The sequence below is a fragment of the Barbus barbus genome, assembly GCF_936440315.1.
Source record: "Barbus barbus genome assembly, chromosome: 14".
NCBI lineage: Eukaryota > Metazoa > Chordata > Actinopteri > Cypriniformes > Cyprinidae > Barbus > Barbus barbus.
In genome coordinates, this window is record NC_136742.1 from 25733536 (window position 1) to 25760603 (window position 27068).

General features: G+C 36.0%; 3 protein-coding genes and 1 pseudogene across 4 annotated transcripts in view; 1 reads left to right on the forward strand and 3 right to left on the reverse strand.

Annotated features, from left to right (window-relative positions):
* Positions 1 to 6: 6 nt before the first annotated feature.
* On the reverse strand, positions 7 to 2139 carry LOC306880230 (gap junction Cx32.2 protein-like). Its single transcript, XM_079433607.1, has 2 exons — positions 2062 to 2139; positions 7 to 1325 (listed from the first exon to the last, which is right to left on the reverse strand). The coding sequence occupies exon 2, from the start codon at positions 1301 to 1303 to the stop codon at positions 443 to 445; it is 861 nt and encodes a 286-aa protein (XP_079289733.1). The 5' UTR covers positions 1304 to 1325; positions 2062 to 2139; the 3' UTR covers positions 7 to 442.
* A 958-nt stretch (positions 2140 to 3097) lies between these two features.
* On the reverse strand, positions 3098 to 3994 carry gja11 (gap junction protein, alpha 11; the record flags this gene model as incomplete). The annotated part of the gene is made up of 1 exon (XM_079433606.1): positions 3098 to 3994. The coding sequence occupies one exon, from the start codon at positions 3992 to 3994 to the stop codon at positions 3098 to 3100; it is 897 nt and encodes a 298-aa protein (XP_079289732.1).
* A 4700-nt stretch (positions 3995 to 8694) lies between these two features.
* Positions 8695 to 11091, reverse strand: LOC306880228 (inactive hydroxysteroid dehydrogenase-like protein 1). The gene is made up of 4 exons (XM_079433605.1): positions 10680 to 11091; positions 10112 to 10557; positions 9495 to 9713; positions 8695 to 9404 (listed from the first exon to the last, which is right to left on the reverse strand). The coding sequence occupies exons 1-4, from the start codon at positions 10897 to 10899 to the stop codon at positions 9309 to 9311; spliced, it is 981 nt and encodes a 326-aa protein (XP_079289731.1). The 5' UTR covers positions 10900 to 11091; the 3' UTR covers positions 8695 to 9308.
* Positions 11092 to 11111: 20 nt separating this feature from the next.
* Positions 11112 to 27068, forward strand: part of LOC306880387 (protein broad-minded-like) — a 32824-nt pseudogene continuing 16867 nt past the window's right edge. Inside the window, exons 1-18 of the transcript XR_013785890.1 lie at positions 11112 to 11458; positions 12022 to 12219; positions 12310 to 12470; positions 13199 to 13376; positions 13532 to 13603; positions 13679 to 13804; positions 14919 to 14932; positions 14965 to 15022; positions 15144 to 15205; positions 15308 to 15458; positions 15761 to 15764; positions 18199 to 18336; positions 18437 to 18526; positions 19363 to 19489; positions 20204 to 20329; positions 20708 to 21006; positions 22447 to 22490; positions 23283 to 23371. The product of XR_013785890.1 is annotated as a protein broad-minded-like (transcript). The remainder of the gene's footprint in view (positions 11459 to 12021; positions 12220 to 12309; positions 12471 to 13198; positions 13377 to 13531; positions 13604 to 13678; positions 13805 to 14918; positions 14933 to 14964; positions 15023 to 15143; positions 15206 to 15307; positions 15459 to 15760; positions 15765 to 18198; positions 18337 to 18436; positions 18527 to 19362; positions 19490 to 20203; positions 20330 to 20707; positions 21007 to 22446; positions 22491 to 23282; positions 23372 to 27068) is intronic.

Here is a 27068-nt window from a genome sequence, read left to right on the forward strand (position 1 = left end):
CGTCTGTTGATTTTAAAAGTTTTATTTCAAAGAAGGATATTGTCATTATGCTCTCTGAATATCACTGACACCAGTTTACATTCAGAATGCACATAATTATACATTTATTTCATTGTAATGGAAAATATGGCCAAATAAAATTACATCACACAAACAAGACATGCAGACAGTACATCTTAATACATATATGTACACACAATATATACAATCATATAACAGTAAGTATTTATATCAAAACTCTCCAATTAAAAGTCAAACTTGTATTGTGTACAAAATGATCATAAAATAATTAAATAACACACTTCGTTTGAGGAGTATGATACCAATACTTTCTTTTTCAAGTGTGTAAATACTGGACCATAAGTTAAGGGCTACGGAAATTGTAGATATGTTTCTCTAAAAACTTGGCAGTTTGAGGAAATTTCTGAGATAAAGTCTACATCTAATGGTCTTCCATCAATTGTTTTTCTTCTTTTGCCTCATCCAGGCTTCCTCCAAGACTCTGTCCGCTTTCATACTGCTTGTTCCTTTTGTTTTGCTTCACCGCGTCCTCAGAGGTCATCCAGGATGATGGCAAACTTGTGGGGGTTTTAGCCGAAGTGATATTATGTTTCCGTCTCTTGCTGCTCCGGCATCCGACCCTGGTGCACAGCAGGTAAAACACCTCTATGACATTCAGTACCAGAGACACACAGGCTACCACTAGCATAAAGATGATGAAGATGGTCTTCTCTGTTGGTCGGGACATGAAACATTCTACAGTGTAAGGGCAAGGGGATTGGGAACATGAAAACTTGGCGATCATTATAAAGCCGTATAAATAATACTGTCCAACAATGAACGCAATCTCCAAGATGATTTTAAAAAACAACTGGGTTAGATAGCTGCCGAGCAGGTTTCCTTTAATTTTGATGTGGCCACTTTCATCTGTGTATTTGGGGGCCTTCAACTTGTGGCCTTCGCCAAGACTTTGTATCTTCTCCCTGAGTTTGTTCTCTTGGTGAATCACCTGCACCGCATGGCCCAGGTACACCAAAGTTGGAGTGGATACAAATATGATCTGCAAGACCCAGAAGCGGATATGAGAAATGGGGAATTGCCAATCGTAGCACACGTTCTCGCAACCGGGTTGCATCGTGTTGCAAACCAAATTAGACTGTTCATCACCCCAAACGCTCTCTGCCGCTGCTCCCAGCACCAGGATCCTGAAGATGAAAAGGACGCTCATCCATATCTTGCCGATGACGGTGGAGTGAGACTGTACTTTGTCTAATAACGCAGAGAGAAATCCCCAGTCTCCCATGTTTGCTGATGCTCAGACTTTCCTATATAAAAAAAAAAACATAAGAAAGAAAAGGAAGATGAAATACAAAGTCCACTTTAGGTCTAACTTAATCAATAAGCCTTTAAATGATGGTCTTCATTAATGGTATACTCTTAATAGATTAATATACTTAATAATTAATAACTCCAACAAGTTCAGTGCCCATAAAGAAAAGCTAAACATTAAAAAAATGTTATACAGGTAAAAGAGGTTTTAATTAATACATTTAATAAATGAATTTAAAAAACTTTAAGTGGTGTTATTAATAAATTAATACAGTATATATTTTATGAAACTATATAAAATGCATTAGTGATTGTAATACATTAACATATGGTGCAGGAAAAAATCTAACTAAACGTATAACAAATTGAATTTACAGAGGTTGTTACTGGATCACAGGGAAATAACTTAACTATTTCAGAATCGTATTCACTGACTAAACATCTGTGGCTACTGGTAAATCTAAAATACTTAAAAATTGATTTACAGTAAATGTATGTTAAAATCGCATTTACTGTTTTAAAACATGCAATGTTTTTAAGGTAAAGAACAATTACTTAATTAGATATTAGTAATTAAGCACTTAGCCGGATTAGTCGGATTCTTTTTATTTAATTAATTCTTAAATTATGTCTTTTTACACCACAAGGCAAACAGCTTTTGTATATGCTACATAAAACAATGTGTACTTGAACAAAAATATACAAACAATGTAATATTGATTTCACACTTACGTTTAGTGAGTTGTACCTCTTCCTATTAGAATCTAAGCCGCATACGAAGTGAAAGCTGAGAATAGTTGAACCTTGATTTTTGGGCTTTTCTAAGATTGCGTAATAGCTGAAAGTGGCCTGCTGTCACCTTGTCCAACGGTAAAAAAACAAGATCTTGAATGCAAGTACACAGGAGTGCCACATTAATGATTGAATGGCTTGAACAATAATATGTAATACTTAAGTCTCTAACCCACACAACTAATATTTTATTTTCAAGTTTATTTATTTTTTATTTTATTAATATTATACTGTATTCTAATTTAAAAAGTATCTATTCGTTATGTATATATATTTTAAAGTACTTTAATACTTTTATTCCGCAAGGATGCATTGAATTGATCAAAAGTTACACTAAAGACATGTTACAAAAAATATATATTTCAAATAAATGCTGTTCTTTTGAATTTTCTATTTATCACAGAATCCTGAAAAAATCACAATTTCCACAAAAATATTAAGCAGCACAACTGTTTTCAACATCGATAGTAATCAGAAATGTTTTTTGAGCACCAAAGCAGCATATTAGAAAGATTTCTGAAGGATCATGTGACACTGAAGACTAGCGTAATGGCTACTAAATATTCAAGAATAAATTGCATTTTAAAATATATAAAAATAGAAAACTGACTTATTTTATTTATAGAACTGTTGTTGATCAAAAAATGCAGCCCTTTTTTTTTTGCCTTAAAATACTTTTTTCCCTAAACACAGAAACTGAGCATAAAAAAAAAACAATGGCAAAAACAGTTTACATGACACAATTTGAAGATTTACTTTTATTGAACCTTTCTACAGAGTACAATTTCAGACTTAAATAATAAAAATAAAAAAAAGAGATAAGAATTTTCAGCAATACATTATTGATTTGTTAAACAGAGAGAGAGTCATAGTGTGCTTGAAGTTAGGGGGTCTCGACCATGCACGAGTCACTTGGATCAGTGGCTGTTTGCTCAAGTTGACCATGTGAAAGCCTTTGTGTACAGAGACCTGCTGATCAGATATGGACCTCTTGCATGTCAACACTGTGGTTCTCTGAAGCCACGCTCTTGGTTGCCTCATTGCCATGTTCCCTCCTCTGAAGCTCCACCTCACGGTTCATCCAGTTCTGAATCACCTGATCTGTAGTTTTGAAGTGCTTCCTGTTCACAACGGGGGTCACGGGAGTGATGGTGTAGTCCTTTTTGCGACTGAGACACTCGTTGATCTTCTTGACGTAAAGATATAAGATCTCAATTACATTTAGGAGTAGAGAGACACAGGCCACCACCAGCATGAACCAAATGAAGATGGTTTTCTCAGTAGGCCTCGACAAGAAACAGTCCACCTTGTGAGGACACGGAAAACGGGCACAGACGTATTGGGCCTGAAGAGTGAAGCCATAAAGGTAGTACTGGCCTAAGATGAAACCCACCTCTAAAAGTATCTTACAATGCAAACTCAGAATGTAGCTTCTCAAGAGACGCCCCCGAAGATTGACCTTCCCATTGTCCCTGCTGTACTTAGGAAATTTGTAGCCTTTCTTGAGGAACAGATTGATTTGCTCATTCTGAAGCTCTTTCTTCATCATCTCTCTCACTTTCTTTTCGACATGGATGACGTGGATGACGTGGCCCAGGTAGGCCAGAGTAGGTGTGGACACCGAGATGATCTGCAGTACCCAGAAGCGGATGTGTGAGATGGGGAACGCCTGGTCGTAGCAGACGTTCTCGCACCCCGGCTGCTCTGAGTTGCAGATGAAGTCCGACTGCTCGTCGCCCCACACTCTTTCGGCACCAGCGCCGAGGACTAGAATCCTAAACACAAACAGGACGGTAAGCCAGATTTTTCCCACCACTGTTGAGTGTGCCTGGACTCTATCCAGCAGTCTTCCGAGAAAGTCCCAATCACCCATCTTGAAAGTTAATTGAATTCCTGAAAGAAAAGACATTATCGTTAATTGGACAGAGCAGTTCGGCTGCAATTTATATGCAGTGATGCTCATAATTTGTTTTCACATATTTTATGCAACCACTTTTTATGGATTCAGAAAATACTGTTTGTGTCATCAAGTCAGGAGACAAACCAGGTTCTTTTCCATGACGTACATGGGAACCAAGGTTTTTGTGCTGAAAACCCAAAACATTGATAGTGATAGTAGCAATACTCTATATAGTCTTCAACTCAGCTTGGTGCTTTTTTGTATTCTGCATAAGAATGAATTTATAAATACTTTGGGACATACATTTCAGACCACATTACATATAATTTTTGGGGGGTTTTTTTGGAGGTGAAAGTTTTTTTCCCCTCTAAAATGGTGTTGTCGATAATACAACTTGTAAAGGAAAACTATATTAAATTAGACAAATGCAAAAAAAAGAAGCATTTGGGTAGATGACGTATCACTGTATCCTATGGTGTGACGGAAAAATGTAAAAAAAAAAAAAAAACTCTAACATCGAAGATAAACCTCTCTCGTGCTATTTGTAACTCTGAGAATGAAGATACATTTTTCTCATGTTAATTGTATGTTAAGTTTTTTTTTCTACATTTTTGCTATGTCACACTATAGGACACAGCCCGATTTTTATTTGTCAACTACCCATTTACACAAGAATTTACACATAATATCAGTACGGGGGTTTAAGATTAGTTATTTGGATTAAAGAATTAAGGTAATAGGTCTGGAGGTTAAGTTGAACATATGCATTTTCTTTTTTAATATGCAAATTTTTTTTAACCATGTTTGCCATTCAGAAGTTTGGGGTTAATAAGACTCTTTCATGTTAGTGAAATAAGTCTTATAGTTACCAAGGGTGAATTTATTTGGTCAAATATGCATTAAAACAGTAATACTATGAAATATTGTAAGAATTTGAAATTATAATGGCATAGATGCATTTTCAGCCTAATTACAATCTTACGCCTCACATGATCTTTCAGAAATCATTATAATATGCTGATTTGCTGCTCAAGAAAAATGATCTATGTTGAAAACAGTTGTGCTGCTTAATTTTTTTCAGAATTGATTTAAAATAAAAATTCATTTGTAACATTATAAATGACTTTTCATTTAAAAACCTAATCGAAACTTCTGAACAGTAGTAGAAATAAATAAAGAGAGAATATCATAAGTAGGCATTAGTAATAAATAATTATCTTTGCTTACCAAGTTTAAGAAGATTGAGATGAAGTTTCACCCGCTCAGTGAGGGCCCCAGGGAGATGTGTATAACAGGTTTTCTCTAACCTTCCTCTTCACATCGAAGAGGCAGCTTCTGAAACAAAACAAAGATTATAACATTATCAGTGTGTATACTCCTACCAGTTTTCAGCCTTGACATCTGGAATCGGAAGATTTATGTTCAAATGGGTTTCGTATGCAAGTTTAGGTGACATAGCTCGTTTTATACCTACGTATATTGTACAACCCGTATTCTGGAAATGTTGGGATGTTTTTTTTTTTTTTTTATTTGAATAAAATGAAAACTAAAATAATTTCAAATCACATGAGCCAATATTTTATTCACAATAGAACATAGAAAACATAACAAATGTTTAAACTGAGACATTTTATTTCATTTTTATGTTTATTTTATTTTTCAAATTTTATTGCTCATTTCAAATTTGATGCCTGCTATAGGCCTCAAAATAGTTGGGACTGGGGCATGTTTACCATGGTGTAGCATCTCCTCTTCTTTTCAAAACAGTTTGAAGACGTCTGGCCATCGAGGTTATGAGTTTCTGGAGTTTTGGTGTTGGAATTTAGTCCCATTCTTGCCTGATATAGGTTTCCAGCAGCTGAAGAGTTCGTGGCCGTCTTTGATGTATTTTGCGTTTAATGATGCGCAAAATGTTCTCTATAGTTGAAAGATCTGGACTGCAAGCAGGCCAATTCAGCACTGGGACTCTTCTACTATGAAGCCATGCTGTTGTCATAGCTATAGGTTTTGCATTGTCCTGCTGAAATACACAAGGCCTTCCCTGAAATAGACGGCGCCTGGAGGGGAGCATATGTTGCTCTAAAACCTTTATATACCTTTCAGCATTCATAGTGCCTTCCAAAACATGCAAGCTGCCCATACCGTTCGGGAGGAGCACGTTCAGATAATTAACTTAATTAACACGAGAGGAGAACAATCAGTAATCAACCCAGTTAACAAGATAAGAGGCGTATATATATATATATATATATATATATATATATATATATATATATACTGTATACACAGCAGACTTACTTCTGTTCATTGGCAGTTTTCAAGCATCCCTCAGCCACCCCTTCTCCTCACTTACAACTATTCCTGTCCTAACCTGTAGGGGGGTTACTCTGGGGTCGGGCCAAAATTCCAAGCTCGGAGCCCTCCCCTCGGGCAGCACGCCAAATACGCATAAACTTTATTCTATGTAAGTGTGAACTTGTGAAATGAGTCTTGGCCCACAGGACATGATGGCGCTTCTGGGCCATGTTCACATATGGCTTCCTTTTTGCATGATAGAGCTTTAGTTTGCATCTGCAGATGCCACGACGGATTGTGTTTACCGCAAGTGGTTTCTGTAAGTATTCCTGGGCCCATTTAGTAATGTCAATGACAGAATCATGCCGATGAGTGATGCAGTGTCATCTGAAGGCCCGTAGACCACGGGCATCCAACAAAGTTCTTTGGCCTTGTCCCTCACGCACAGAGATTTTTCCAGTTTCTCTAAATCTTTTGATGATGTTATGCACTGTAGATGATGAGATTTGCAAAGCCTTTGCCATTTGACGTTGAGGAACGTTGTTTTTAAAGTATTCCACAATCTTTTTATACACACTTTCACAAATTGGAGAGCCTCTGCCCATCTTTACTTCTAAAAGACTCTGCCTCTCTAAGACATCCCTTTTATAGCTGATCATGTTACAGACCTGATGTCAATTAACTTAATTAGTTGCTAGATGTTCTCCCAGCTGAATCTTTTCAGAATTTCTTGCTTTTTCAGCCCTTTGTTGCCCCCGTGCCAACTTTTTTGAGACCTGTAGCAGGCATCAAATTTGAAATGAGCTCATTTAGTGGATAAAAGTGTAAAATTTCTTCATTTAAACATTTGTTATGTTCTCTATGTTCTATTGTAAATAAAATATTGGCTCATGTGATTTGAAAGTGTTTTAGTTTTCATTTTAATCAAATTTAAAAACCGTCCCAACATTTTCGGAATTCGGGTTGTATTTTACATCTTTACATCTCTGCACTACTCCAATCCAAATATTGAAAATATTTGTTTTCAAAAAGGTTTCCTAAACATACTACATTGCTCACCAGTCTGTCTTGCCCCAAGCTCAGGCCACTGGTTGTGTGTTGGGTGTAAATAGCTGCGAAAAGTAATTTTTAGATTTAAAATTGATACACCTTTAATTGTCTATTTCTAAAATAATCTTATTCTCCATAATTTACTTCAGTTTTGACTATTGGAAGAATTCATGCTGAAAACCATCCTATTCATGGTAAAGGTAATTGTATTTGTTACTTATGACTTTTTTATGACTATTGAGAGTGTGCTTACCAGCTGCATCACTGTCTAGTATGGGGACTGTAGCGCTGCTGACCGCAAGACCCTACAGTGAACACAGCCGTAAAGATCATCGGTTCCCCTCTCCCCTCCATCCTGGACATTTTCCTCCCATGATGCTGCAGTAAATCGTGCGAGTATCGTGAAGGACTCCACCCATCTCTCCCACAGTCTCTTCCAGCTCTTGCCAGCTCTGTCATCAGGAAGACGGTACCGGAGCATCAGAGCTTGTTCTACAAGACTGCTCAACAGCTTTTTCCCCCAGGCTGTGAGAGCCCTCAATTCCAATCACCCCACCCCTCTCTTGAAACCTCATCCACAACCCTACCTGCAGGAACATCTCATCCCCACCCCCAAACTCACCACACCAAATGTAAACGGTAAAAAACCACAAACACTTGTGCAATTCTGAGTGTGCTACACACAGGTTGAGTGGGCTGGAAAAACCACCTGTAGCAACACACTCTTTTCTCTCTATATGCACCAGACACTTTTATAAACACTCCCTGCTACAAAGAATCAATAAGAAAACACAAATGTTTTACTTGCGCAGGCACCACAGATCATATTGCAGTACACACTACTTACCCTGAAATACCTCTTTTGCACAATATCATGTACAGTATTTATGTAAAGTACTTATAAGTATAGTTTGTCTTAGATTGTGTATGCATATAGTCAACTATTATATTATACATATAGTTAGACTACAGCTTTCAGTAGGTTAGCAATGCACTGTGTAGGTTCAAAATTGTTTCTTAATTCTATTGTTGTATGTTTGTATTTATGTTTAATAATGTAGCACCATAGTCCTGTGAGACACGGCATTTCGTTCCACTGCATGTCCACTCAGCGGAATGACAATAAAGCTCTACTTGACTTGACTTATGTTAATATGAGGGAGATTATGTGAGTAAAGTGCATTGTGTTCTTGGCATTGGAGACACAACATTTGACTTTATCTACACTTTCAAAGATAATACTGGCTGTCAGCATGACTGGAGTTTATACAATGGATTGTATAAACTGTAATCACGCTGACAGCATACATAAATCTTGGACCTTTTATCCATTACAAAATAATTTAACATTTATTTGATTATTACAAAATAATTTAACAACACTGAATATCAAACACTTTCATGCAGTATTAAACTACATTTCAGTTAATGAAGACGGTATATCAGAATCTTTAAATAAAAAAAAAAAAAAGTATTTTTATAAACATTGGAGCTTTTTATTGATAATTTCATAGATGCAACTACTAAATGAGGTACACTGCAGTAACAAAACACTGGCTATACAGTGGTGCAATGGAGATCTACTGTATTAATTACTGATGAACACTTCAAAAGGAATCAAGGAATCAAAAATAAATACTTAATTTACAAAACCTTGTTTTCTAAATATATGAATCTGACCTTTGCAAACTGCATAAAGAATGGATTAAAGAAAAAAGCAGTAGTAAATAAACATAGATTTGTCATCACGTTCCAACCATTCAAACCACTTGTATAATTGTGCAAACAAATATACTGAAAAACTGAGGCATTTCACTCAGAACTCAGTATTAGGGGTAAAGGGACAAGGGGAGTAGTTGATTTTCAGTTTCAACGCTTTCATCACTCTAAATAAGTTTGGTCAAAATAAACTCTGCAACACCAATTTCAAAAACTAGGTCTTTCACATGGAGGAGAAACATCCCTGCCAGGTGGCCCGTGCGAATACGCGTGATCCCAGCATCCATAGCCAGTCTGGCATGCACTGCACCAGTCGAAACTAGAAAAAGAAAAGCATAGCAATACTAAATACACACATACTTTGTTTTATTTATTTAAAATAAAATGTCCACAATGACTAATTGACTACCTGTATGGTGTGAGGCCAGTATCCCGTGGTTCGGTGAGAGATGCCCAGAGTTGAAAGAGCATGTCTGGCATACACTTGTGGGCTTGGCACCAGCCAGCCAGCAGGACTGTAACCCTCAGATCCTTGAGAAGAGACTCTAAAAGGCAGCAAACTCTGCACAAAGACTCCTCGATGACCATATTCACAGTGCAGAGAGCGACTTAATTTATCAAGAAAAGCCTGTGGGGAATTTAAAACGCGAGAGAATCAGAAGACAAATTAAAACACTATACAGTATGCAGGGATGCTGCAGGGATGACATTTTTGTAGTCCAAAACCCCAAAAAACGAGCATTTTAGCACTTCTGGTTCCATCGTGCTGAAGCAAATGTTTTTTTTTTTAATGGTTAAATGCCTGAAATAAGGTCTGTGTTTAATATAAGTTCAAGAAATGTTAATGTTTTATTGGCTAAATGGGCTACACAGGATGTCAGACATTAAACGTCATCATGCCACATTGGTAAACTCATCCTGTTGGGTTGTTGTCAAGAGAACCATGGTATTGCTCACTTTCCGATTGGTCTACAAAAAAATATCATCACAGCACACTAATGAATGGGAAAGGAATAGAGATCTGACCGTAGATGCAGAAAGAGCAGCCTTTCTGGAAGTTGGACATAAGCAGCGCCCAGAAGAAATGTTGACCACTGCTCCTTTTCCCTTGTGCACCATATTGGGCAGTGCCAGACGGGTGACAAGAGTGGCAGCTACTATATTTCTATTGATGGTGTCCCACACTACAGATTCAGAGAGGTCCATAAAGCCTTGAGAGGGGTCCAGAGACCCATCCAGACTGTTAACAATGAATCCAATATCTTTACCGCTGATGGCATCTTTAATAGGTTTGCAAGCCGAGGGGCCCTGACTGAAATCAGCTTCAATTAAAATGGCCTCTACCCCATAAGTGTCTGAAATGACGTGGGCAGTGTCAGCTAAGTTACTGATGTTACTGCTGATCAGAATCACACAGATGCCATGTCTGGCCAGTTCCTCTGCATATGCTTTTGCTATTGCCTCAGAAGCACCTATTGGAAAAAAGGAAAAAGGGACATTTATGTCTGGCAGATATCAGTTTGCAGTATTATAACATAAATTAAGGTTCAATGCATGAATTAGATAATCAAACATGATTCGCTTTTAAACCTACCACATATAAGAGCCCATTGTCCATACTGCTGACTAAGATCTCTATTGGACACAAGACGAGGAATAAAATGAAGCCTTATCAGGCTATAGCAGTCCCTCATAAATACCACAGCCTTGCTGGCTGTGTAACACGCACCCACGAGCGCCAGCGTTTCCACATAACAACTGCACGATCTGGCAATTTCTCTATACAAAAGTTGGAAGCTGTCAACAGCGGCCATTATAAGATGAAATCCGTACAATTATTTACTCTAACTGAGCTGCCAATGAAAAATAACTATTTTATATTCAACGAGTTAGTTAGTAATCGTATTAACAAACGTAGTCAAGCTAGTTGAGTACTATTTCATCAGATTCTCCTCTTCGGTTTGGTCAAAACAAGTGAAGCAGGAAACCCGGAACATTTAAAAGTCACGTGATACACTCGCGTCACGTGATCAACACTGGCGTCTCCAGTCAGCATCAAACAAATGCAGATATAACATTTCTTCGTATTTCTGTGGTTTTATCGTATTTATTTGGGCAATATTCGCTAACGTAAACGTTTAGACATCGGATATATTCCTACAGTTGTGCCGTGAAGATTATCTTTGCAAACAGCGGGTGTTTTATTGCGGATCATTCAGCTCAGCTGGGCTTGTTTCCATAGAAACGGGTAGTGCTAACGGATGCTAAGCTAATTTATACACAGCTCTGTGAAAACGACTGATTATGAAAGATTTATAATGTTACGGAAGCGACGTAGCTCTTCTGTTTGGACATGATGTGAAATTATTGCAGGTAATGTTTAAAACTGTGAGCTGTATATGTAACTGTTAATGTGTAATCTGTATAGCTGTAGCTATATTTGTTAATGAGAAATTATAAGCTTAATACCAACACTTGAATTCTGAACATCTCAAATTTAAGTAATTGGCTAGTGTGTAGTGCATTACTGCGATTGTTATTATTAGTGTATCCATGTTTAATATTTTTAGGGATATTAGTTAACGTTAGCCTTGTGTATAATATAGATAAACCAATCAAATTTGAGCACACTTGACATGATTCTATGTTTCTTATGATTTGGAAATGGCTCTAATGCTTGAAATTAGTTTAACAGACAAATACAATTTGTGGCTAGATATTATTATTATTATTATTATTTGTTTAACTGTAATGGATTGGGTCAGATACTGAAGGAAAAGCAGCAAACAAGGGTCCAGAATACATGAAAACTCCTTCAAAATCATTCCAGGAATCTAAATTTTGTGGGAATAAATACCACATAGACTGTCTATACATTCTACCACTGTTACTAAAGGTCAAACACACCTTACTTGGCACCTTGTTTTTCTAAGCAGGAGACCCCCTGTAGAGAAGAGCTGATCACACCCCTGAGAAGCGATGTCTCAGTTCTCCAGCGAGGATGAGGCAGAGCTCCAGAGCCTGCTGCGAGAGCTCCTGAAAAGTGTCAAAGACAGAATCTCAGGAGCACCGTCGGTGGAATGTGCTGAGGAGATTTTGCTTCATTTGGAGGAAACTGACAAGAACTTTCACAAGTGAGAGACTTTTCTCTTCCAGTACATGTTAAGTGTGATTGTGATTACTGTTTGTTTGATCTACTTTCATGCCCGCCCTCTGTTTTTCAGCTGTGAGTTTGTGAAGTATCTGCGGGTGTATGTAGAGAGCAGTTTGGAACTGTTATTGAAGAAGCGGCTGAGAATTTCACCAGGGGTGACGGTCATGCTATTGGGACGGTGCAGGACACCCTGGTCCACGCTGTTACGAAGAGGATGAGGGAGTCCGCACAGTATGTGTTTTTATGATTCCTGTTACCAAGTGTTTCTTTTTATGATAAGTGTGGATGTTTGCTCACAGCATGATGCAAACATATCTGAATCAATACAATGGAGAAAGTAAATATTGTTAGGAATCTTTTGAAAATTAAATGAATGATTTAATGCGATGATGAAAGTGAAAGTACCATGTGTTTTTCCGCTTTCTCATTGCATGACGCAAAAATATCAGCACAAATGTAATTTTGAAAGTAGTTTGATATGGAATATTTTCAGAGAAATTCAATTGCAGCAGCTGTTTTCACATTAATTTTCTGCATAAACATTTTCAAAATTCTTTCAATAAAAAGCTCTAAGCCATGAAACAATCCAGTCATCTTCAGAATAAATACAACATAATATCACAGTTATACATTTTTAAAATGTAATTTATTTCTGTGATGGTAAATCAGAATTTTCAGCATTCAGAATTTTCACATGATCATTCACAAATCATTGTAATATGCTGATTAAAAAAAAAGTAATTTTGTATTATTATTATTATAATATATTTGAAGAAAGTTTTGCTGCTTAATGTTTTTGTGGAACCTGATACAGTAGTAGTGTATTCATATTTATTCAGATTTGATTATGGTATTATCAGTGATTCATGGGAGTGATTTCTGTTTTAATTGCTTTAGTGTTATCTCTGAGTATGGGTAGTTTAGTACATCATATGTGCTTTTTTTTTTTAAATCTGTAGGTATAAACAGATGATGCAGACTCTGAAACAGACCATGATGGTGGTTGTGGAATCATTGATCAATAAATTTGAGGAAGATCAGCTGAAGCAAGAGGAAGTGGACAGAAAGAGCCAACATGAGCAGTCAAGCAGCCATTATACTGACAACTGCTCTGACAGTGACTCTTCATTCAACCAGGTTGTTGCTGTATAAGTTCAGATAAGTTACAGAGGCTACTATTGTTTCTTGGATATCAGCATATCACTGTGTTATCTCAGCCTTTCTCATACTATGACTGTACATTTATACCATAGACTGAATCACTAACTGATTTCTTTGATTTCAACACATAGAGCTATGCATTTATCAAGCATGAACAACTGCAAGTCATCGTGAAGAAGCTTGACCCCGGTAGACCACGAGAGGTGAAAACTCCTCTGATACACCCATTTCCCATAGTTTCACAGATGAAGCAGTCATCCTGATCTGTTTAATTGCAGGTTCGCTTGGAAGCTTTGTGGTCTTTGTGCTATGCCCCTCCCTCTGATGTCCTGAGCTGTGAAAGCTGGACTGGCCTGCGTCGAAACCTCTCTGCTCTGCTCCCTGACCCTGATCCTGAGCTCAGTGTAAGAGATAAGTGCTAAATAAGCACTGACCTTGGCCATGACCTCAACAGCAAAATAGTTTCCTTAGCTGCTTAATGTGGAAATACAAGGGCCAGCATTTTCAAGCAGTTTACAGAGAAGAGGTGTCATGTGAAATGGGAGGCTGTGACCTGTTTCACAAACCGTATTGAATCGCACAGTATGTGGGAGTTTATTAAATGTATTGTGAACCAGGGTTATTATAATTAAATAAAACTAAAAACAAACAAATCATTACTTGAAATAAAATAATTAACTGAAGTAAAATAAAACATAAAAAAACTTATTAAAAAATAAAAAATATTATTTTTAGTTTAACTTCCTGTTCTCCAGTAACTAAAAGTAATTGTATAAAAAATAAAATAATAAAATTGTATTAATAATATAAACTATATAGAAAACAAAATGAAAAATGCACAAAAGAATTACTGAAACATAATAGAATGTAATAAAAATGAATTTAGAATATTAATAAAAACACAGTATTATATTATCACAATAATGCTAAAATAACACTGTTGTTAACATGCTTTGCTTTCACAGGATAAAGTCCTTCAATTTTTTGCAAAAACGTTTTCGTCTTCTCCATTAAGGGGAAGTCGTGGCCTAATGGTTAGATCGAAAGGTTGCGGGTTCGAGTCCCCGGCCGGCAGGGATTGTAGGTGGGGGGAGTGAATGTACAGCGCTCTCTCCACCCTCAATACCACGACTGAGGTGCCCTTGAGCAAGGCACCGAACCCCCAATTGCTCCCCGGGCGCCGCAGCATGGCTGCCCACTGCTCCGGGTGTGTGTTCACGGTGTGTGTGTGTGTGTGTGTGTGTGTGCGTGTGTGTGTGCATTTGTTCACTACTCACTGCTGTGTGTGTGCACTTGGATTGGTTAAAACGCAGAGCACCAATTTCGAGTATGGGTCACCATACTTGACAATACGTCACGAAATAAAAAGAAATAAGAAATAATTAAATGTGACTAAGGATATCTACAGTACCATAGGTAATGGCTTAAGCTTATTTTAGCAGTATGAAGTATCTTTTAATATTCAGTATATAAGTGAATGTCAGTTCATTTTCATGAAGTGTCAACATCTCTTTTCAGCGAAAAGCTTGGAGGCTCATTTCCTCTACCATAAGTTGAGTTTTCCCAGTGGCTCTACAAGTATTGATGCGAACAGACCAGATATGGCCCGTCTTCTCAAACAAGTATGTGACATTTCCTTCCTCTGAATAAATATAAATAAAGTTTAGCTGGCTTGGATAAAAATATGAATAAAGTTTTGCTGGCTTGTATAAAGATGAGTTTCTTTCTTTCTGGTCATTCTAGATGCAATTAATGAATGACTTTCAGAAGGAAGTGACAACATTTTGGATACGACATCCTAAGAAGTGAGCTTTCACATTTCAAACACATTTCCCAAATATTGTATGCTATATCTTGATTGTGTCAGATTGGCTTGAATATAAATTAGTTTTTTTCTTGTGCTCCAGGTACATGGAGGAAATCATTGAGAACACCCTCTCTCTTCTCGCTCTGCATTCTGAACAGGGCATGAGCAGTCCCGGCTCAGAAAAATCCCTAGAGCCTATACACTTAATCTCTCTGCTAGATATCAAAGCCACCTGGTTTAAGAAATGGATGGTGAGCCAAGTTTTTATCAAAGAATAAAAAAATGAAAAAAATAACAACACACACCATTTTCTAAATGAGTATTTTTGAATTTTAACTTAACTTTCCAGTAAAATAAGGAACATGTCTTGATTTTTAAATAATAATAATTACATTAGCATCTACACCATTGGATGATAATATTTTTTTTTATAGTAAGCGCACATAATTTATGTTCTGTGAATAAGAATTTTTATTACCTGTCAATTTTATCGTTATAGTTTGGATTTTTAAACGTAGTTTGAGTATAGTTTTTGTTCCTTGAACATCAGCAGATTGGTACGGCTGACCTTTTGCCCATGTGCACATATAGTATCATACTTTATCTGACAGCTGGCTTATGTTTTCCCCTGGTGCTGCTACAGACTGTCCTCTCATGGTCAACTAGCTAGATTATCATTGCCAGAGATAATTCCAAGGGTTTGTGGATAGTGAAGAACTTTCCCAGAATTCTGATTCTGTATTGTATTTGGAAGACTCACTTGGAAAAACAAACACCAAAAAATACACACAGTATTGACCTGATCTTCTGCTGTATTCACAAGCCATAGCGACCAAACTTTCAAACCACCCACAGCTGTAAAACATTCATTACACATCAGCGGTATTCAAAAGACTCTTGTCTAGTTTCTAGTTTCACCCTTTTTTTCAATACTTTTTGAAACCTCCATTTGCCAGTTTAACAGCTCTACATTTTCTCCTATAATGCCTGATGAGGTTAGAGAACACCTGACAAGAGATCAGAGACCATTCCTTCATCCAGAATCACTCCAGATCCTTTAGATTCACAGCTCCATGACAGTGCTTCTCCTCTTCAGTTCACCTCACTCATTTTCTACAGGGTTCAGGTCAGAGGACTGGAATGGCCATAGCAGAAGCTTGGTTTTGTGCCCAGTGACCCATTTTTGTGTAGTTTTTGAGGTTTGTGTTTGTATTATTGTCCGGTTGGAAGATCCAAACATGGCCCATTATAAGATTTCTAACAGAGTCGGTCACTTGTTGATTTTTTTATCTGTTGGTATTTGATAGAATCCATGATGCCATGTATCTAAACAAGATGTCCAGGACCTCCAGCAGAAATATAGGCCCACAACATCAAAAATACAGCAGTATATTTCATTGTACACATGGGGTACTTTTTATCCCTGTGTTCACCAAACCCATCTTGAGTGTTTGCTGCTAAAAAGTTAATTGTTTAGTTTCATCTGACCATAGAAGCCAGTCCTATTTGAAGTTCCAGTTGTGTCTGACAACTGAATATGCTGGAGTTTGTTTTTGGATGAGTGAGAATAATTTTTCTTGAAACCCTCCCAAACAACATGTGGTGATGTAGGTGCTGTTTGACAATTTTTTTTTTTTTAAGGTTTTCTGACCCCGAGACTCAACTATTTTCTGCAATTCTCCAGCTGTGGTCCTTGGAGAGTCTTTAGCCACTCAAATTCTCCTTCTCATCGTGCATTAGGACGATATAGACACACGTCCTCTTCCAGGCAGTTTCGTCACATTTTATGTTGATTGGAAATTCTTAATTATAGCCCTGATGGTGGAAATGGGAATTTTCACTGCTCTAGCTCTTTTCTTAAAGCCACTTCACTAATTTGTGAAGCTCAATTATCTTTTGCTGCACATCAGAAATTTATTCTTTGGTTTTTCTCATTGTGATGGATGATTAAAGGAATTTGGGCTTTGTTTTCCCTACTATTTATATTTCTGTGAAACAGGAAGCCATGGCTGGATAATTTCATGTTCATAATCACCCTGAAGTGCTCAAAATTGTGAATATGACTGGGAATATACTTAAGAGATATTTTACTATATTTTAATTTCAATGTGCCAATAATTGTGTACGTGTATATAATAACGTGTATTTGAGAAAAACATTTATTTCATAATGATATTTCCCCCCATTTTAAATTCTTATTATCCAATGAAAGGTTTGATTTTTGTGAATTTTTTTTTTAATTAAAAGATCGAAAGGATTCACAATGCAAATTAATTTTCACAGCCTTCTTTGATCATATTTACCAAGGGTGACAATATTTTTTAGCCATGACTGTATATATGATTGTTCCATCATTTTCATGCCAATTCAGCACATTTCCATTCACAAATTCTCAGTAGTTTGATGTATACAGACATTTTACTGCTGCTTGTTTAAATTTATTTCTATTATTCATAATGAGGATTCTGATTAGATGATTGCAGTTTATTTATTTTAATCGGCATAAATTAAATAGGTATACCACCATATATCAATACTCAAAATAAATAAATACTATCATAATTACAGTATTGAGAATTACTTTTTGCATTATGGGAATCATTGGAGGAAATGCACTTAATTGTCATGAGGATTATTTAAAAAAAATACAGATTCTGTATTACAGAATAAAACAATATTGTTTAAATTTAAAATTAAATTTATATAATATTTATCTCCATTTTCTATATACAAATATTTTTTAATTGTCTTATGAATTTTAAGCAGAATATCATTTATTTATTTCTTCTGATTATAGAACCCAGAAAATAATCCTAACCACTTTCTTCTCTAATGCTTTTTAAATATTCAACCTTTCTGCACTGTTTTTTTTAAAGATTTAAATTTGTATTTCAGTGCTTATTTAGAAACAGGAGGTAACATGCAAAATAATGACTGAATCCATTTAGAGCATGCTCTGCGAATGAGATGTTCTTGTGTTTTGCCCCTCAGGCCCTGCTCGGAGAACTCTCTACACTTCTAAAGAGCTGGAGTTTGTTTATTTTGTTCACTCGCTGTGTGTGCTCGGGAGGCTTGTGATGTACACTAATGGAAGGAAACTTTTTCCCATTAAAGTGAAGAAGCGGAGAGGTAGGGTTAGAAGGCAGGAAACAAACCCAGGTTGTGGATAATGTTTGAGAAGATCAAGTCTGACTCACTAAACTATCTCCACATTTGTCACCTGCCTCAGATCCGGTAACTTTGACCGGCTTGGTTGTGATTCTAATCAATATCATGTACCAACACCCAAACCCATCCTGCGGTGAGACGGCACATGCAGGTGCGTCATAAGAGTACTATGAGTGATAAACTCTGATTGACTCTAGCTCAGAAACTCAACCACGCCTGTGTCTTAAAGTCTGAGCCTGTGATTTTTATGGCTGTTTTTATGTAGATGTTAGTGCTAATATGGGTGTGCCAATTCATCCATCTCACAGTGACTTCACTGAATTAGTACCAAGATAAGTTTCTATTATATCTTCTTCTGTTTAATGAACTTACTCACTTCTTTGGGAATATAAATGTCTCAGTCTTATAAAGAAAACTTGCAAGACTGTACATTATAAAGTTACAGAATGTTATTATGTGGGACTGATTATTAATTAGGATGTTTATTTTCACCAAAAATGAAAAATCTGTCATAGTTTACTCAATCTCGTGTCATTCCAAACCTATATGACTTTCTTTCTAGCATGGAACACAAAATGAAAAGTGCATTTTTGAAGAATATCCATGTCCCTTTTAATGTTTGAAACCTTCAATCCCCATCTATTGTAATTGCATCGAAAACATTGACCCTCAGATTATTCAACATTTCTCATTTCAACATTTCTGGGTCCCGCGGTGGAAAGAAAGTCTTACAAATTTGGTGCATATGATGGCAGAATTCTCATTTTCAGGTGAACCAGGCTTTAACCAGGTAGCATAAAGCACAAATCACATATTGAAGCACATAACATTTTTTTTAAAAGAGGTAGGCAGTTTGTGTTGAACTTTAAGTCATTCATTAACTGAGCTCTGCTTAAGGCTGATAACAACTAAGGTGTCCTGAAACTCCTAACAAGTTATCACAGAGGTGTGTATGTGTGTGTGTTTGTTTGTTTGTGTATTCTCTAGACTCCCTGTCCCCCACTAATCTTGTGATGGAGGTGTTAAGGACCCTGTGTGAGTGTGCTGTGGAGTGTCTCTACCAAATCCCTGTTATCTGCTGGCTCCTGTTATCACCCTGCTCAAAGGAAAGCTGGTCAGCACAACATGAACACTCCCATCAGCAAGTAATCAAGAGTGTAGACATGATTATGAAATCATTCTAAACTAGGCCCTATTCTACAATTTTATACAATTTGACTTTTTTTCATTGAATTGATATGAAAAATGTTGGCAATCTGTAGTACTGTAGTTCACACTCTCACAAAAGGAAACGTTTCTGAATACTGTATAAGCATTGATATACTAACACGGGAAGAATTTGTTAATGTGACATCAATTTCATTGATTTTTATTAATTTATTTTAACATTAATACATAACTTCTACATACTGTATATACATATTAGGGTGCAGCTATACATTTTTTAATATTGTTGAAAACGGTCTTTAATGTCACATTAGATCAGTTCAGTGCATCCTTGTTGAATTTCTAAACATTTGAACATTAGTCTACATGTACATCATTTTAGATATTATTTATATTGTACAATAACACATGATGGATTCTATACTAGCTTTGTGACAGCACATATAAGAAAATAATTGATGCCATTTCCTGATGTATCTTCAAGGAAAACCTAAACAGAATATGTTTTACAGTTATAGCACTACAGAAGAAGCCTGTTAATTTAAATCTTGAAATAAAACATTAACCTTCTATATAACATCTCATCAGAGACCTCATCTGCAGCATTTTATATGCATTATACTGTTCACCCCAAGCATTTTCAATTTGTCTTTTGTTGCAGCCCAAATTAAATTCCCTAGAAAGCGCCTTGACTCACAGCAGACACGCTGGCGAGGATCGCTACCACTGAACGAGGTTTATCACTCCTGCTTTATGACAGAAATCTCGTCTCGGCCGAGGGTGAAAGGTAAGTAAATCTAATTTTGCTCTCAGGTTACATTCATTATTTCTTCTTTCTGCTAGTGTCATCTTGAGCTAGTCGGCACTTGTGCCATATATATCATCAGCATGCATAGATAAAAAAATGAGCTTCTTAATAAAAGAAATGAACCTTTGACACCTGTGTCTTCAGTGAGATGAGTTGTAGCATATACTTTGTGAAAGAAATAAAAAGTTAATGTGAATAGAATAGAATAGAATAGCCCAGGTTGTCAACCACTACAGTTGTACCACCATTCATTTGGCCATAGCAATCCAGCAGTTAAAAGCGCAATTTTAACATTTTCAGAGTACTTTAATGTGGTATAATATTACTCTATTGTAATAGGTTCTGTTATTTCCACAGTATTTCAGCAGCACATGTGGTGGTACAGTTTACCCAGAGGCTGTTGGCAAAAGAGCTGCATGTGTTCAGCGAGCTGGAGATTCCTCCTGCCGTGAGCGGGGCCTTCATCTTTGTCTGTCGGCAGATGTACAACACCTGCGAGGGGCTGCAAGTTCTACGGCCATACAGCCTGCATGAGTGCATCCCTAAAGCCTGGAGAACGGTGACCTTTATGCACACTAGCCTCACTAATTCAGTTATTACCAGTTTACTCTATAGTTGGCTGTTTATTCCAGTTTTGCAATACAGTAACAGCAGAGGTAGACCGTTTTAATTCAAATGGAGTGTACAGTGATGCCCTTGTGGGCATCAGATGTTCGGTTATCCTGTCAATGATTATATAAAATCCAGAATTTCATCATATTTAGTCTTTTGATTGTCTGTGGTTGTGTGAGTGATATGAGGTCAGTGGCACAGAATTTTGGTAACTTTAATAAGTAATCCTTTAACCATAAAATAACTGGTGGAGTCTCTCATTGACTACGTTTACATGCGCACGAATAATGCGATTATTTCCAATAATCAGAGTTAGGACTTTATCGCATTATGATGTTTACATGTCAAGAGCAAAGCTCCCGTTTACATGCAATTTCCATTATTCTTATTATTCGCTAAGAATTGTGGTAATTGTTTTTTACTGCCATTATTCACATACCCCACTACACGGCACAAATGATGGACTGCTGTTTTAATTTATTTACGTCTAATACATAATGATTTTGTATGGCTGTATTCCACGCTTTTTCGGCGCCATAGAAATGTGATGGGATTTGCTTACCTATACATTTACTGAATTGTCTGATGAATTTGTGTCTGTAATGGAATAATGGAAAAAATTAAATAAAGCAAAAACTTGCTGACCTTAAACTTTTAATTAGTAGTGTATCTCTTGGCATAGATTCAGGTTAAAAGCTCAACTTAATTTGTGTTAAAAGAAAGTGTTCACTTTTTTTTTTTTTTTTTTGTAATCTATAATAAAATTTCACTAAAACATGTTTAGTGAGACACTTTAACAAAACATGAAATTCTGCCTATTGAAAATGTATGTTTTGTTATTATCAATCCTCCAAAATAAATTCTCCATTTTTAAACTTATTCTGGACAGCAGCTTTACAGCCTACAGTGTTTGTTCTCCAAGCAAAACAGTATTCATTTGGGAAGAACTGCTTTGCTATTTACAGTTATTTAGAAGCAAAAGCTACGCTTCATTGAGATTTTATGGATTTAGATAAGGCTTCGATTTCCAATTTCCACAGTGTTCCTGTAAAAGCTACACTGAGTAATTCCATGAATAAATGATTTTAGCAACACAATCAACCACCGACCACTTGAAAGTCAACATGAAATTACTTTCACAACCCATTTTACTTGATTAACATTATCCAGTGGCAAGTTATTACATTTTGATAAAAGGCTGTAAGCCTTAAAAAACACACACACACAAAAAATGAAATACCTCTTACATTATTTGGCCCAAAATATAAATAATATTTTTTTAGAAGGGCTATTTTCAAAGTGATTTCTTCAAAAATGTAATGAAAAATATCAATCTGAGGTGTCTATGAGTGAACTTTAGTGATTTATTTTTTTGTATGTGGGTAATATGTTTAAGGATGGCTTGAGTTATCTCTTTGATAAAAAAAAATCAATCTGAAGTGGCTATGGGTGCACTGTAGTGATTTTTGTGTGTGTGCACGCAGTCCTTCCTCTCTCTAGTGAATCTGCTTTCTTCTCCTCACGCTGTGTGGGAGCTGCTGGGACATTGAGCGCTTCCTAACAAGACAATCTGAGAGAGATGGCCACATCAGTTTTAGTGAGTACAATAGACTGGACAGCCTGCATCTCAAACCCATACTGGCCTATACATGTCTAGTCTCAACCCACAATCATGAACCGTCCACAGTCTGTTCACTGACCTTGATGTATTGAGTGATTTCTCAATACAAACAGACTAAAGGTAGAAAGTTATCCATGAAGAGTATATACATTACAATTTAAAAAAATGTTTCTATTCAGAATACAGTGAATACTTCAATTTAGTAAGAATGCATTAAACTGATAAAAAGTGACAGTAAAGACGTGCATGGTTACAATAAAACCTGCTTCCAATAAATCCCGTTCTTTTGAACTTTTTTGTACATCAAATAATCCTAGAAAAATGTATCACTGGTTTTACAAAAAATACAAAGCAGCACAACTGTTTTCAAAAAAGAAATGTTTCTTCAGCACCAAATCAGCATATTAGAATGATTTCTTAACGATCATGTGACACTGAAGACTGGAATAATGGCAGCTAGAATTCAGCTTTGCCGTTACAAGAATAAATCGTAAAAAAAATATATATATATTTATGTAATGAATGTGATGTTTTAGCTCAGATTTTCTAAATTTGCAGTTCTAATCATGATCATTTGAGGGCGTACTTTGACCGATGATGTACCGCATATCCCAGAACTAGCTGTGGTCTTTGTCACAATTATTTTGAAATCATGCATTTTTGATAATCAATCAATCACTCACTCTCTCTTCCCGTCAGGACCTGATAGACCGCCTCATCATTATTAACTCTGACGCAAAGATTCACTCCCTTTTCAACTATGAGCAGTCCCACACGTTTGGTCTGAGGTAAGATCAATAGTTCAGTCCTCTCTACCAGTATATGGAGAAGAAGGGCACAGAACTGATAGAGGTCCTTATAGAGGTTTATTATCTGATTAGCCTTTTTTTCTCCATTCATTCTTCTCTGGGAATCAATGGCTGATTGATTCCGCCCTTTGTGTTCTCTGTGCTATGATTATCCTGAATTAATGCCAGACAGGGTGATACCAGGATATGGATAAGTTCTCAGGCTCTCAAAGGAAGTAGAATTGAAAGACTGGTGTAATCCACCTACTTGTTTAAAAGGAGCACTTTTGATGCATTCGGTCAACATATATCAAGGAATTACCACAAAAATAAATTCTGTTTTTATAAGAAACAGAATGGAGTCAGCTCTTTAGATCAGTTACCGCAGGCTGAGATCACATTTACATAGATAAATAGTGCTGTGATGATTATTTCCCCTACCAGTGGTATTTATATTAAAAAGGATTGATGTCAATATTATCATTATGAGTATAACATACCGTAGCCCTCCACATTTCATAAAGAGCCTGAATCTAGGTCTCTAAAAAGAAAAAATATTTGAGTATTAAGAACAAGGTTGTAATAATAATTATGTATTAATATTTCCATGAACAGCCCGACAATATAATTTATTACATGATAGAACCTGAATTTTATACAGGCTCTCTTTTTTGCTGATTTACTGTGTTCAAATCCTGTTGTTTTTGAAAAAGTCAACAGACTTTCAGTGGTTTCATGCTGGTTTCACATGAAAAACAGGCAAACCATGTTTACGCTCACAGTAAGTGAGCTTATTTATTTCATCATGTTTTATTTTGTCTCGTGTAGTTTTATTGATGCTTTTCACGGATGAGGAGATGCCAAAGCAACCTGCCAATGTTGGCATCTGCCTAATTAGGCTAGTGCCAAAATACTGTAGAGGTCAATTGGATGTATGGCCTTTGACAGCAAAAGTTATTATTTGTGTTTAGCATTGTTTTTCCCTGTTGAGAACCACTGAGGTGGAGTAAAACCGTTTTTTTCAATTTCAGAAGATTAGGTTATCTAAGTATAAAAAATGTTATGGATATGAAAAGGTGTCTTTCTTGAGTATTTCAATCATTTTACTCCACACCGTGGAGCATGACAGCTGAGATCTTAGATTAAGGTCTCAATTTTGATTGAGATTTTAAATAAACATTCTGTGTGTTTCTTAGAGTGTGTTTGTGTTATTCTGCCTGAATCTAAATCTTTATATGGCATTTCGCCTCAGTGCAGAGGAAGTTGCCTTTGGCAATCTAAAGATCGATTGCGGTGATGAAACAGAGTGCTGTTTATTTGTTGCTGTCATGTTAGTTTTGCTGTCTTTCCCTTAATAAAGTCAAGATGTAAGTTGTGGCATAGACCAGAGTGAGATCCTAAGGCATATTCTGGTAAAAATATATATAAATGTATCATTTTCATAATTACCCAGCTTATCTGGAACAGTTCATAATAATGGGTAGAGTACATACATTGTTTAAAAGTTAGTGAAATGAAATAATGGAGAATAATGAGGAGAAATAAAGTGGAAGTACCAATTACCAACATGTTTATTCGGATGAAAATTAGTGTGGTGGCTTTAATATTTTGTTATGCAGTTGTTAGCATGTTCTGGGTGGTTGCATGTCAAAACAACTATGATGGTCTGGTCCCGAAATCATTTTCAAACCAAGCAGCTTTCTGCTAGTCAGTGTGGTGAATCCACATGACCAGCTTCAATACATTGCAAAACATGCACTGGGAAATCCTGAAGTCTGTTTACTAAGAAGTAACATTACCACTCCCTAACAACCTTAACCCACATCCACTAGGTTACACCATCCTAAAGGAAGGGAGACTAAGAAATGTGTCACAGTGTTTGATCAGCACATAATGTAAGCTTACCAGTTACCAAACAAACTCTTAACTCTTTTGAATTCTTGTCTACTTATCTAAGATAACAATTCTTAAAGTAACCATAAACTGTGATTTCCACTAACAAGTTTAAATGAATGGCATTCCTTGGAGTAATGATAACAAAAGCCAGAGAGTATATATATATATATATATATATATATATATATATATATATATATATATATATATAATTTTTTTTTTGTTTACTGCACATTTACATTTTTCACCTAAATAAATTATGGTAAAAATATTTCTGGTAAATACTCCTTTAAAAATGTTTTTTGATTTATAATTTTAGTATTAGTAGCAGGGCTCTACAGTGCATTTGCGACTGAAAACTACTGCGTGTGATTATGAAAAATATTTAGGAGCACCAGTGCGACTGACCCGATCAGCATATTTGTGTTTGTGCTGAGGGAGCTTTAAAGGTTTCTAACGTACTTGCGTGTTTTTGCAGCGTTGAGTAATGTATTACAGACGTATTCTCTCATTATAACAAAAAAAAAGTGTAGACTGAGAGTAAATAAGAGATTCATTGTGCAGTGTAAGGAGCTTCGTTGATTATAATGGAGTTTTGTGAGATCGCAATGAACTAAGATGAGTGACAGCTTATTATTAAGGGAGTTTGCAAATGTGATATTGATTTAATACAACAGTTCATTAAACAAGAAGTTAATATTAAGTGACTTATATTGTCTGACTACAACACTATTGCCTTATTTTGCTCTATATCATCAACAACAATAGTTTCAAACAAAGTCCCAGCCAAACCGCTGCGCATCTCCATTCAAACACAGCGGTGTTTCGTTTATGAATGAACTGTGTTTTTAAACCAATCTAGTGAGTCAATGATTCAAATACCCATTCATAAAGACAGTCACGTACTTCATTCCTGAATGAATCAGCCGTTCGAACGAATCAATTACATGAATGATTCAGTGACATCAAATCAGTTGAATTTTTAACTTTTCTGTTATTTAAATTATTAAATATTTCTACATTCAAAATGATATATTTAAAACATTAACCTCAACATGAATTGAATAATTTAATTGCATTCTGAGCCTCATTAAACATCTGAAAATACACCTACAAGCCACTTGTCTGTTCTTCTGTGCCACCTCTAGTACAAATTTATTCCTTAAATACTGATTTCATTTGATTGATATCTTATTCTACTTGTTTTTATTCTGTTGTTTTAATTAGAAATGATAAAAAACTTATATATATATATATATATATATATATATATATATATATATATTCATTTGAAATAAAAGATGACATACTTTTAATAAAGTGAGAAAAATTCCATTACAAAGGTAAAAACAAACTTCCCTGTAAATCACTTTTAAGGAGTCAAATATCACCTCGTAATGGGAATGTTAATTTTTGATCAGAATTTTTGATTATTGATTTGAAGGTGCTCCGAAATTTTTGACCGTGCTGCTAAATTTTTTAAATTAGGAGCACAAGCGCTCCTAAAAAGAAAAGTAAGCGTAGAGCCCTGAGTAGACTAGAACACGTGGATATGTTGTCATTCTTAAACTATAATACTGAACTTTGATTTCAGTGATTTGGACTATGAGATAGACGCTTGCTTCTTGCACTCGGTTTCACTTTACTTTTGCTTTAAAAAAAGGATTTCATAAAAATTTGGATTTCATTTGGTTTAATAAAATATTAAGTAAAATTGTTGATTTTTTTTTGTGGGAAATTAATCGTGTAGATTAATCGGCAAATTAGTCGACAGATTAATCGAAATAAAAATAGTCGTTAG

What these genes read in the sequence shown, in the direction of transcription:
- LOC306880230 (XM_079433607.1), bottom strand. Translation starts at nt 1,303, where the DNA reads ATGGGAGACTGGGGATTTCTCTCTGCGTTATTAGACAAAGTACAGTCT.
- LOC306880228 (XM_079433605.1), bottom strand. Translation starts at nt 10,899, where the DNA reads ATGGCCGCTGTTGACAGCTTCCAACTTTTGTATAGAGAAATTGCCAGA. An exon ending in ACAATGGGCTCTTATATGTG is followed by an intron (nt 10,558 to 10,679) that starts GTAGGTTTAAAA and finishes TTTTTCCAATAG; the next exon opens with GTGCTTCTGAGGCAATAGCA. An exon ending in ACTGGCCTCACACCATACAG is followed by an intron (nt 9,405 to 9,494) that starts GTAGTCAATTAG and finishes TTCTTTTTCTAG; the next exon opens with TTTCGACTGGTGCAGTGCAT.